At 39.8% G+C, this 12,784-nt stretch overlaps 1 protein-coding gene across 2 annotated transcripts in view; it reads right to left on the bottom strand.

The window, feature by feature from the left end:
• Positions 1–10,974, bottom strand: part of gdf11 (growth differentiation factor 11) — a 40,631-nt gene extending 29,657 nt beyond the window's left edge. For both annotated transcript variants that reach the window (XM_047346760.1, XM_047346761.1), the window contains exon 1: positions 10,241–10,974. In XM_047346760.1, the coding sequence (XP_047202716.1) occupies positions 10,241–10,655 (415 nt within the window). In that variant the 5' untranslated portion in view covers positions 10,656–10,974. The remainder of the gene's footprint in view (positions 1–10,240) is intronic.
• Between the last annotated feature and the right edge of the window lie 1,810 nt (positions 10,975–12,784).

Raw genomic sequence — 12,784 nt, 5'->3', positions numbered from 1 at the left:
ATTCAAGTTTTTTTTTCTTAAAGTTTATAACAAAGTCTCAGTTTTACATTTCCAAAGACAATTGATCCTAGTTTGTTTTCCCTCCTATTGGTTAGCTTCCGCTCCCGTCTGCTCCCGTTCATGTTTTATCTTGTACCGTCCCAATCACGTGATCTTTACTAATGCTGTCTCCTATGGGAATCCCGTGACCCGTGGGTTTCCCGAAAAAATTTCAGCCTCTACTTCCAACCAGATACAGTTTTAAAATACATGACCTTAGATTTTCATTGATCTGAGGAAGCTTATCAACTGGTAAATCTTTGTAAACACAACAATCCAAATAAAATCATGGAAAACCAGGTGCAGGCAAGAAGATCTGTGGAACCAGTGTGTTGCTTAAAATCTAGAAAATATAGATTACAATATAACTTTTCTTCTGTCTTCTCAAACTCAGTTGAGCCCGAAAAGATGTTTTCTTATCTGCAAGAAAATTCCCAGCATTTATGAATGCAATCAATTTTTTAGTAAATTGCTATTGAACATGTGTTTTGAAACAAAAGTCAAGGTTTTCATTTCTTATATGTTAATGTAGGCAATGATCTCATATTTGTTCTCTACCTAAAGCCTCTCCATGGTTTTTGATGGACTGACTCAAATTTACCACTGCTGACTATGAAGATGAACATTTTCCTCCACTGACATAACTCATTTCAGTTTTTAACAACTGATTAATAGATGTACCAAAGTAATAAAATTACATTTTATAGATATGTAGTTGCCTCTACAGACTATTATATTTCAAATTTAAGTGATTATTGTCTAGCTAAATATAGACTAATTGTTTCACCTGGTTATAGTTTTCAAATATTAAAAAGCATAAAATGAAAGCAGTATTAATGTGTTTTATATTTGACTGAGATGAGGAGAGATCAAGTAAATTTGCTAGATGTCTCATAAGTGTCTCACCTAATGCCATCTAGCTAGAGATGCAGTGAGAAATCGGCTAGTAACCAAAATATAGGGTTTATACACTTGAATGGCACTAATTGGTGATCAGCTGGTTGAAAAGAAAAATCCAATATTTTTCTGATCACTGAGCACACTATACCAAAGCTGACATAAACATTCTTCGATGTGGAAGTTGTTACTGTGGGAAGAAGACTCGTGTAATTTCAGTATCAGAGACTGAGTGAATTACACAACAGCTGTTTTGTTCTACCCTTCTCAAAAGTCACATTGTTTCTGTCACAGAGCATACTGATTTTGGAAATGTTGGCAGTCTTTTGGAAATATCAAAGTTAAGTTAAGGATTTTTTAACTCTACAGGGAATACTCACAGGGACTGATGTTTATAGTCAGTAGAGCTAACCACACTTATTGGGTTAATCCTGCCAAATGCTTCTATAAGATCCAAAATTCCAAGTCCAAAATGATGCTGTCTTTGTTTTGAAATGTTAATGAAATACCGTTTAACAGAAGAACTGCTCTCTTTCTTGCTCTCACATGGTGTGAAGCCATACTGGTCCTAAAGTAAATAATTAATGATCAGTCACATCAGAGTAAATCCTTAGGGCTCCTGCATACTTACAATAAAGCTTGATTTAATTCTTCAAATACTTAATTTGTATAACCCGGATGATTTCACTATATTTGTAGATTTACAATGATGTAAAAAACAACAGCTATGTAACGCAGAGCTGAGAAATTCATCCATTTTCTATGCCCATTTTATCCTTGCAGGGTTGTCTGGGCTGGTGCCTGTTTCCAGCTGTCAGATGAGGTACACCCCGGACAGGTTGCCCAGGACAACTTTTGCTGCAGGGCAGCAGTACAATACATATTTTTTCTGTTTATGCAGTAAGTAGAAAAAAACTGTTTTATTTTATAATTGTCATATAGAAATCTAAACTGGCTAAAATTGACATGGGCAGGTTAGCTTTACAAAATCTCTGATTGGTGAATCCCCTTTTTATATATTTATTTTCTTCTATTTCCTTTTTTTCCTTATTGCTAAATCTCTACATGTCTATGTCCATAGAGTCCCACAGAAAAACAAACTATTATTTCACCTGAGAATGGGCCACAGCATGCAATGCAGACAGAGCCAAAAATTGGAAAGATGACTTGTTTTTATATACACTGCTCAAAAAAATGAAGGGAACACTCAAATAACACATCCTAGATCTGAATGAATGAAATATTCTCATTGAATAGTTTGTTCTGTACAAAGTTGAATGTGCTGACAACAAAATCACACAGAAATCATCAATGGAAATGAATTTTATTAACCAATGGAGGCCTGGATTTGGAGTCACACACAAAACTAAAGTTGAAAAACACACTACAGGCTGATCCAACTTTGATGTAATGTCCTTAAAACAAGTCAAAATGAGGCTCAGTATTGTGTGTGACCTCCACGTACCTGTATGACCTCCCTACAACGCCTGGGCTCCTGATGAGACGGCGGATGGTCTCCGAGGGATCTCCTCCCAGACCTGGACTAAAGCATCCGCCAACTCCTGGACAATCTGTGGTGCAACGTGACGTTGGTGGATGGAGCGAGACATGATGTCCCAGATGTGCTCAATCAGATTCAGGTCTGGGGAACGGGCGGTCCAGTCCATAGCTTCAATGTCTTCATCTTGCAGGAACTGCTGACACACTCCAGTCACATGAGGTCTAGCATTGTCCTGCTAGACCTCAGGAACCCAGGGCCGACCACACCAGCATTTGGTCTCAAAAGGGGTCTGAGGATCTCATCTTGGTACCTAATGGCAGTCAGGGTACCTCTGGCGAGCACATGGAGGGCCATGCGGCCTTCCAAAGAAATGCCACCCCACACCATTACTGACCCACTGCCAAACCGGTCATGATGAAGGATGTTGCAGGCAGCAGATCACTCTCCACGGTGTCTCCAGACTCTGTCACGTCTGTCACATGTGCTCAGTGTGAACCTGCTTTCATCTGGGAAGAGCATAGGGCGCCAGTGGTGAATTTGCCAATCCTGGTGTTCTCTGGCAAATGTCAAGCATCCTGCACGGTGTTGGGCTGTGAACACAACCCCCATTGGTGGATGTCGGGCCCTCATACCATCCTCATGGAGTCGGTTTCTAACCGTTTGTGCAGACACATGCATATTTGTGGCCTGCTGGAGGTCATTTTGCAGGATTCTGGCAGTGCTCCTCCTGTTCCTCCTTCCACAAAGGTGGAGGTAGCGGTCCTGCTGCTGGGTTGTTGCCCTCCTATGGCCTCCTCCACGTCTCCTGGTGTACTGGCCTGTCTCCTGGTAGCGCCTCCAGGCTCTGGACGCTACGCTGACAGACACAGCAAACCTTCTTGCCACAGCTCGCATTGATGTGCCATCCTGGATGAGCTGCACCACCTGAGCCACTTGTGTGGGTTGTAGAGTCCGTCTCATGCTACCACGAGTGTGAAAGAACCACCAACATTCAAAAGTGACCAAAACATCAGCCAGAAAGCATAGGTACTGAGAAGTGGTCTGTGGTCCCCACCTGCAGAACCACTCCTTTATTGAGTGTCTTGCTAATCGCCAAAGATTTCCCCCTGTTGTCTATTTCATTTGCACAACAACATGTGAAATTGTTTGTCAATCAGTGTAGCTTCCTAAGTGGACAGTTTGAATTCACAGAAGTTTGATTTACTTGGAGTAATATTGTGTTGTTTAAGTGTTCCCTTTATTTTTTTGAGCAGTGTATTTAGTGAAACTGAACCTACAGCAACGGTTTTGAGCTAACTTAAACAGAAAGAGTTTAGTTTTTTTTTCTAAAAACGTCCTCTAATCTCAAATTTTACAACTGTTCCTGCTATTCACATGAACAAAAAGTGTACAACATTTTTCCTGGAAACTTTTTTTTCTATTCTCTGAGGATACAAGAGAAAACGGCACCAAAATCTGTCAGACTGCCAAGTTTTCTCTAAAGACAAAAATCAATGTGATTGCATTATGCCAAAGCTGCCTCCAAGCATTTTTCCTCAACAAATCTTCAATAGAGAATTTTCAAGCACAATCCCATATTCAAAATTCCTTTTATGAGCGTCTCTTGGTCCATTATGTTTAAAAAATCCCCAAAATCTCATATTAAAATAGTAGAACTTTAAAGAAAAGTCTTTAGATGATGAGGAGAAACACAAATACAGGTGGTAACTACAGCAAGAAACTGCAGCCCCCCCCCGTGCCACAGAGAAGAGACTAATTAAATTTTCATGTGGATAATCAGGAGCTAATCCACTGTTAATTGTGCTTCTTTCTGATGTAGTGGCTCCCTCATGGGATCCAACGTTATGCCCATGCAGCGTTTCGTTTGCTTAAACGCCTCTTAGATTTAATGGACTCTTCCATAAACTCATCCTCAGCACCTCTTCGCTCACGACCACACAGAAGCCTGAGCACATCCATCAACAATAATCCCTTCAATGATCTCCATTTTATCTTTTCACCACCCTCCTCCTCCTACTTCTCACCCATGTCCCTACAAAAGGCTTAATTACTGGTGTGAAGTAATTATTTTCTTTATTAGTGAAACGTAACATCTGTTTCAGGTCTTTTTAATTGTACCTATAAAACCCTTCCATTATTTCTGTCCCTTTAGGATAGGACTGGGCTGCATGTTGTTCCCTGCGGACTCCCTCACGTTCTCATTCAATTCTCCAGCTTAAACTTCAATACACTGAGCTCCGTCAGGCTCTTTTACATTGATTACAGAGTAACTGAGGGGTTCTTTCAGAAAAAAGAAACGGGCAAGAGAAGGATATGTCTCCAAACTTCCCTCTGGGTTTCAGTGTTTTAAGATTTGTCATTAAACTCTAAAGGAACATATTTCCAAAAGTAGAAGAGAGCCTAAGGGGTGCAGGGAATGGTCCATGGGAGCGTGGGAATAGAGGAAGGAGTGAGATTCCTGAAGTTCTAGAGAAATGTTGTCCTTTTATTAATAGACTTTGGTTCCTTTGAAATTTTATTAGCCATAAAGTTGACAATATGTTGTGCAGTTTCTACAGCCCTGCAGAGACTCTTTGCCTCAAACAAACTTCTTATTTCTCAGCATCCGTGCAATTCACCTTCAAGGTTTCTCCAGGCATTTTCTCCAGGCAGCAGCTATACAAGATGAACAGGTGTCATCGTCAAACTGAGACCTCCGTGGAATAAATAAATCTATAAAAACCTCACATAGTCACCGACTTCCAGCAAACACTGACCAGTTAGCCGAGGACTGTCCGGCTTCTGGAGCTCTGTCCTTTTAGCGCTCTCCTTTTTTATTTTTATGGTTCCTGCACCTTCAGGAAATGACCCTTTTATAGGGTCAACACTATAAAAGACTTGTTTTTTTTGGGAGTGGTTAGTGGACAAGTGTGTGTATGTGTGGCAGTGTGTGCGGTGTGTGTGTGTGTAGTGGGGGTATAAGTGTAGAAGTTACTACCGGTTCGTCTTTGGTGCCAAAGAAAGAGACCTGATGAGGCTAATAGTCTTCTTGTCCAATATATCACATAGCTGTGAACTCTGTGACCTTTTTTTGTCAATAGGAGAACTTTTCTCTGGAGTGTGTGTGTGAGACGGGGTGACGGGACGTGCACGGGCATCTTTGTGTGTCCACACAAAAGTGCACACATGGAAATCTGCACTGTCATACCTCAACGTGTGTGTTAATGTGCAGGACAATTTGTGTCTTATCTCAGCAGGGTTACATAAAAATGTTGGAACTTTCTGAAAGTTTTAATTCTGATGCATGAATTAAATTGATTAGAATCTGTAAAAAATGATTTTAAGTGAAGTAATAAATAACTATTTGGTTTAAGATTTTTCTTCAAATGGTTATTTACTTATTACATTTTGGACACATTTTTTGAGGTTAAAACACATACAGTACTGTTGAAAAATTGCCCCTTAAAATCTTCCTTTAATTTAGCATTTTTTGTCACATGTATTTCAGTTCATGAAATAAAGTTTAATATTAGAAAAAGATAACCTGAGTAAATACAAAAAAAGTATAATCTATGTGAAATAGTAATCATCCCCACCCACATCCACCAGTTATAACATAAATTACCAGTAAATTAACCTAATTCTTTGAAAAGTTTTACCCAGGCAGCTTACTGCATGACATGTAGAATCAATAAATCATCTGAATAGTACCTGTCTGAAAACATGAAGTAGGCTAAACAATCTCAAAAAGGAAAACATTGTGCCCTGAACTAAAGAACATCAAGAACAGATGAGAAACAAAGTCATTGACATCTATCAGTCTGGAAAGGATTACAAAGCCATTTCGAATGCTTCACTGAATTTCAGGGAGAGCCACTATCCACAAATGGAGAACTCACAAAACAGTGACGTACCTTGCCAGGAGTGGCTTGCCTGCCAAAATTACTCGGGGACTCAATGACTCACAAAAAGAACCTAGAACAACATCTAAACATTAGGCCAATCTCACATTTGCCAAAAAACATCTTAGGTATTCCTAGCACTCTTTTAGGAAAATATTCTGTGAACTAAAGAGACAAATCAATGCTTTTTCAAAAGGTGTGTATCCAGTTACATCTTGCATAAAACTAACATGACATTTCAGAGATAGAACATCATACCAACAGTTAAACATGGTGGTGGTAGTGTGATGGTCTGGGGTTGCTTTGTTGCCTCAGGATCAGAATTACTTGCTGTAATTAATGGAATCGTAAACTTTACTCTCCAGCAGAAAATCCTGAAGGAGAATGTCTGGCCATCAGTTTAAGCCTAAAGTTAAGTAATGCAGCTGGATATTAATCCAAAGCAAACCAGTAACTCCACCTCTGAATGGCTCCAAGAACACAAGGAACCTTTTAGAGTCACCGAGTGAAAATCCAGACTTCAACCCAATTAAGATGCTGTGGTGTGACTTTAAACAGGCTGGTAATGTTTAATAAACCTCCAATGTGGCTGAAATGAACAAATCTGCAAAGAAGAATGGGCCAAATTTTCTCCAAAGCTTTGTGAAAGGCCAGCGCTGATCTTTACAGTTGACGGCAGTTGGTGCCGCCGAGTGTGGCGCAAGTAGGTTTTAAATGGCAATTAGTTTTAAATGGCAATTACTTTTTTACATAGGGTCAGGTTGGTTTCTCTTTAATAAGTAAAATCGCCATTTGAAAACTACATCTTGTTATCTTCGTCTGATACTCTGATTGGGTTGATGATGTGAAATGTTCAAAATAACTATGGGGAAATAACTTTTTAACAGCACTGTAATTAAGACTGGAAGGCAAAGGTCCATCACTGGAACTCTCCTATATATCCAGGTAGGGGAGTGAAAATAATATTACTCAAGAAGAATCAAGACTCTTCTTTTTTGCGACTTAAACTTGACTGCAACAAACAGTGAGAGTTGGGATTTTAGTCACCGGAGGTGGAACATCTCTGGTTCTTTGCTGTTTCTGAGCATTTCCAAGGTGTTTCGGGAAATCTCATCCAAGCATATAAACATACAGAGAATGACGCACAAAACGTAGGATGAGGTCAACAAAGTTTAAAGACTAAGTAGAGCGACTCTTCAGATTAAATTCTTATGCTTACCTAGAGTAAAAAAAAATCTAAGCCCCAAAGTATGCTGTTCCGAGCACAATTGTACACCTAAAATCTCTGCAAAGAATTTATGTTGCATGTCAAATTGTATTAAATAGTGCCATGGTAAACAGCTTTGGACCCAGTTCATTTTCATACAACATGCGAGGCAATTATCTACACAATATGCTGTAAAGAGGGAGATATCGCATTAAATCCCACATACGATATATATAGACTCATTTTTCCATGATATTTAATTAGAAACCAGGAAGCAAGGTCCCGCTCAACCCCCACTTCAGCACCCACGTACCTTGAGTGAATACTAAGAAGCAACTCAGGCACAGGTCCAATTCAGAATGTATTGTATGAACCCCCATGGCCCATCAAAGGCAGTGTGCACAACCATGAAAGGGTGATTGGGCTGGAGGTGTGCAGGGAATAGTGTTTGAAGTTCTCCTTCTATATCAGAGAAAGCGAAAAAGGCATTCATAATCCTGTGGGATTGTTAATCGCCATAGGCTAAAAAAAAGAAAATAGGGATGCACTCATTCTCTCTCAACTCTTCCACAAGAACTGGAAGAAAGGGTGTAAAAAAGAATAAGGAGCTGGGGGTACTAACAGAGATATAAGGAGGGTGGCTGCTGAAAACTGATGCTGGGGTAAAGAGCTGAGGCAAACCGACAAAAAAAAGCACAGCTGAAGTGTTTTAACATGACTGATTCAGCTGTATAATCTCCGTCATTAGCCGCTCCTGCTGCCACTGGGGCCATCATTAATGCACAGTTAGGAGGCGTCATATCCATTGACAAGGTATCAAGTTATTTCAGAGTATGTTTTGCAAAAAATGAAGGGTAGAATCCACTCAGGTCCAGTATCTGGTAAAGGTAATGTTCTCTGATAAACAATATTTGGTCGCAGAAAAATTCTGATCTTTTAATCATCAAGCAGAAAACTGGCAGATTTAGGATATATTTAAAGCAGCTAACATATCATGTCTTTCTGACAGCTGAAGCCCATAAGTGAAACCACTTAGATAAAAATGTCCCCAGAGCATGATGCTGACTTACACAGATTTTCCTTAAGAGTTTCTTTATGTTTTGTACCATCAATTTTCCCTTTAACTATACAGTCATATTCAATCAATTAGAATATATGTTCTGATGATGCTTGTTTGTCAGGTTCAAAATGAAAACAACAACCTTTGAGCAGGTATTAAACATACTTTTCATTAAGCACAGATTTCTTTATTAAAAAAGATTTTTTATGATCCGATGTAATATTCTTAAATGTCGTGTTTTTATTAGCTGTAAGTTAAAAATCATCATAGTTAACAGAAATAAAGGCTTCAAAACAGCCGCCTGTGTGTAATTAATCTATAAAATGTATTTCAGTTAGTGAATTGAGTTACTAAAATAAATGAACTTTTCAATAATATAATTTTTTATTGAATGGGTCTGTAGTTAGTTTCTCAGTTTCTGCTAATCAAAAACAGCCCCACACTATGATGCTGCCACCACCATGTTTCATGTTGTGGAGGGTGATGATAGATAGATAGATAGATAGATAGATAGATAGATAGATAGATAGATAGATAGATAGATAGATAGATAGATAGATAGATAGATAGATAGATAGATAGATAGATAGATAGATAGATAGATAGATAGATAGATATTCCCACAGCATGATGCTGCCACCACCAGAACAATTTTGACATGTTATCCTCTATTTAGAAGAATTTCTGAGCATCTAACATGTCTTGTTCTTCTGACAGAGGAGAAAGGATGCTCAAGAGACACCCGAAGCCACTTAGATAACTGCTCACAAAGGAAAGAATTATAATTGGAAGTGTGTGTGCAGAATATATTATGTGTGTAAATGTTGTTGAGCCCCACGATTTGCCAGGAAAAGGTCACACACTCCCCTCGACCCTAAGAGTTTCGCTCTTTGTGTACTTGAGGTTAAAAAAAGAGAGAGGGGAAAAACTGCGCCTATAAACTCCGCATTTAAAAGGCAAGTACGGGCGGTGGGGGGGCCTGCTGCATGACGGGGAACAATGGCAGCTTTTTGGACACACTTTTTCTCACTGCGATGAACAGCAGGGAAACCGGTAGAGGCTCCTATAAAAGACCGATAGAGCACAGCTGTCAGGGTTCAACAGTAATTTTATAAAATGTCTCAGAGGGGCCCGCCTGCATTTATGGGAAACTATAAGAGGACGAACAAATTTCTTCGAGGCAACAATCAAGGGGTCCTTTAATGGGTGGTAAGTCCAGATTTTAGCGCACATGCAAAAGAAGAGGATGAAGATGCAGGCAACTGATTCTTAATTTTATAACTTAAAAATGACTTTTCTATCTATGAAACACAAACATGAAGACAAGGAAAAAGTTTGAACCTGACTGCTAAATATTCTGTCCCATCAGCGTTACCACCATCAGCATCACCATCGTAAAAACTAACAGGCCATTTAGGAGCTGCTTGCTCCTGATTGACATGGGTCCTGATTATTGGTTATTCAGATTTGCACCTCATCCTTATTTAACAGGAACATCTGAGAGAGTTCTGTTGACTAATTTTATTAGAAAGCGGTAAACAAACAGAAGGAATGTAAAATCTGGAAAAGTAGGAACTTCACTGATCCATTTTACGCACAGGACCCTCATTTGGAGACGCATTTGTTGGGCTGTGCAGTGGTAGGCTACTACTTACGCTCTGAGGCCATGGTAATCACGGACTCCGTCGTGGCGTGGTACTCGTCCTCCTCCATGAACTCGTCCTGGGCCGACGCGTCTCCCTGGAAGTCGTGGTGATCCAGGAGCTGCTGGAGCGGGGGCGCCTTGGGCAGCAGCTGGTTGACTACCTCCCGGCTGATGTTGGGCGCCTGCTTCAGGCGCAGCTTGCTCAGGATCTGGGACTTGATGGTCTCCAGCCGCAGCACCTTGCTTTGCTCCCTCCAAACGCAGGCGGAGCATTCGTGGGAGCCAGCGTCCTCGTCCAGCAGATACAGCCCCGCGTCCGTGGGCGTCTCGCTGGCAGGAGGCTGCAGCAGATTGGGCTCGTCGCTCCCTGACAGTCCCAGGAAGACGAGCGCCACTAAGCACTGTATAAAGTTGTACCTCTGCATGATGATGGAGGAAACTTTTTTCTCTTCTTTTACTTGATTTATTCCTTGATATATCCTTTGGGTCCTTGTCTCAGCCTAAAAAAGCCTCCGAATCATTGACATGCATCTAATCCACAATCAGCCCGAAGTGGGTCGCCTTTTTTCTGCAGGAGGTTTTGAAATAAAGTTGTCAAAAAAGTGCGCTCCAGTGTGTGACCAGCTCTTTTGATTGAAAGGTAAATTATCTGCCTGATGAATGCATAGCCAGCTCACTAGCGGAATGATGGTCGCGGTGGGGTCCCCGTGTGCAATTTAGTCCATGGAGGTGTGTGCATGTGCAGTGTCACTGAAAAAAATATGTGCAAGTGCGGTCAAAAAGGGGCTCTTTATATATCTCAGCAGCCCGGTGTCGTAATCCGTCTCCATTGGCTAAGATTTCAACAAAAGGCTTTTAGGTCTGTCACCAAGTCAAGAGGGACAGAGCGAAGGGAGGGTGGACGCGCTGTTATGGGAGTGTAAATGTCTTACAGTTCACAAGCAATTCACTTACATTAGACATATTGACCAATTAAGGTATTATAACAACGAGTGGCTCCTGCAGAGTGCTTTTTGGCTTTAAATATAATAAATATACAGTGCATTAAATATAAGCTGGATGGGTTTCTCTCGAATTTACCAGATATAAATAACACACTTATGAACATTTATTTGGTGCATTCTTCAGTTGCCTCTACCAGGCCATTGCAAGCACTTAATGGTTATTACGTTTCCCAAATAGAGTCAGAAAGGGGCATTTGTGCAAAACACTAAAACGTTTGACGTGCACCTGTGTTTAATAAGCCTAAAATTATTTACCACAGTCTTCAGCAATAAACATGTAGTAGGAGAAGGCGTACAAAGTCTTTTAAAAATGGCATTAAAATAAATTTATACTGAAAGAAATGCATTTTTTTTAACATTCCAGTTTCTGCTAAACATGATAGATTTTCATTACACGGAAACTTGTGACAAACCTATCTAAATAGACTATTGTCAGAAAGAAATTGTCAGTTTTACTTTTCTTTTATATACTAGTGCCTGTGAATGTTTTGGTAAAAGTTTTCATTCCAGTAACATTTTACGTCTTTGAGCACCGAGTTTCCTGTGCTGCATTGTTGACTCATCGGGGACACCTGCCGGCTTAAATTCACTGTTGCAGCTGCAAGGAAGCAGTTTCCTCCTATATATATATAGATATAGATATATCTATATATAAATATATATCTATATATATATATATATATATAAATATATATCTATATATATATATAGATATCTATATCTATATATCTATATCTACATATCTATAGATATAGATATATAGATATAGATATATATATATATATATATATATATATATATATATATATATATATATATATATATATATATATATATATATCTATATATATATAACAGTTATATATATATATATATATATATATATATATATATAGGGCTGCACGGTGGCGCAGTTGGTAGCACTGTTGCCTTGCAGCAACAAGGTCCTGGGTTCAATTCCCAACCAGGGGTCTTTCTGGATGGAGTTTGCATGTTCTCCCCGTGCATGCGTGGGTTCTCACCAGGTACTCCAGCTTCCTCCCACAGTCCAAAGACATGCCTGTTAGGTTAATTGGTCACTCTAAATTGCACTTAGGTGTATGAATGAGTGTGTGCGTGGTTGTTTGTGTGTTGCCCTGCAATGGACTGGCAACCTGTCCAGGGTGTACCCTGCCTCTCACCCATAGACTGCTGGAGATAGGCACCAGCTCCCCCCGTGACCCACTATGGAATAAGCGGTAGAAAATGACTGACTGACATATATATATATATATATATTAAGTTATGGCCTACACAGTCATTGGGAAGAACGCTGACTCAACAGTTATCCAGCAGGCAGCCACTGACCTCCTCCACAAAGAGTGTCACTAAAGAAGCTGGATGCTCGTAGGGTGCTGTATAAACAGTACTGGAAAGTTGAGTGTAAGGAAAAAGTGCAATGCACAAGCAACTGTGATAAACATTCTCCAAATGGAGTCAAAAAGGGGCATTTGTGCAAAGCATTTGACATGCACTTGTGTTTAATAAGCCTAACTGTGATAACCTTTTCC

Source organism: Girardinichthys multiradiatus, chromosome 20 (assembly GCF_021462225.1).
Source record: "Girardinichthys multiradiatus isolate DD_20200921_A chromosome 20, DD_fGirMul_XY1, whole genome shotgun sequence".
Classification (NCBI taxonomy): Eukaryota; Metazoa; Chordata; class Actinopteri; order Cyprinodontiformes; family Goodeidae; genus Girardinichthys; species Girardinichthys multiradiatus.
Note: the sequence above shows the minus strand (reverse complement) of the source record. Positions and strands in the feature narration are given on the sequence as shown.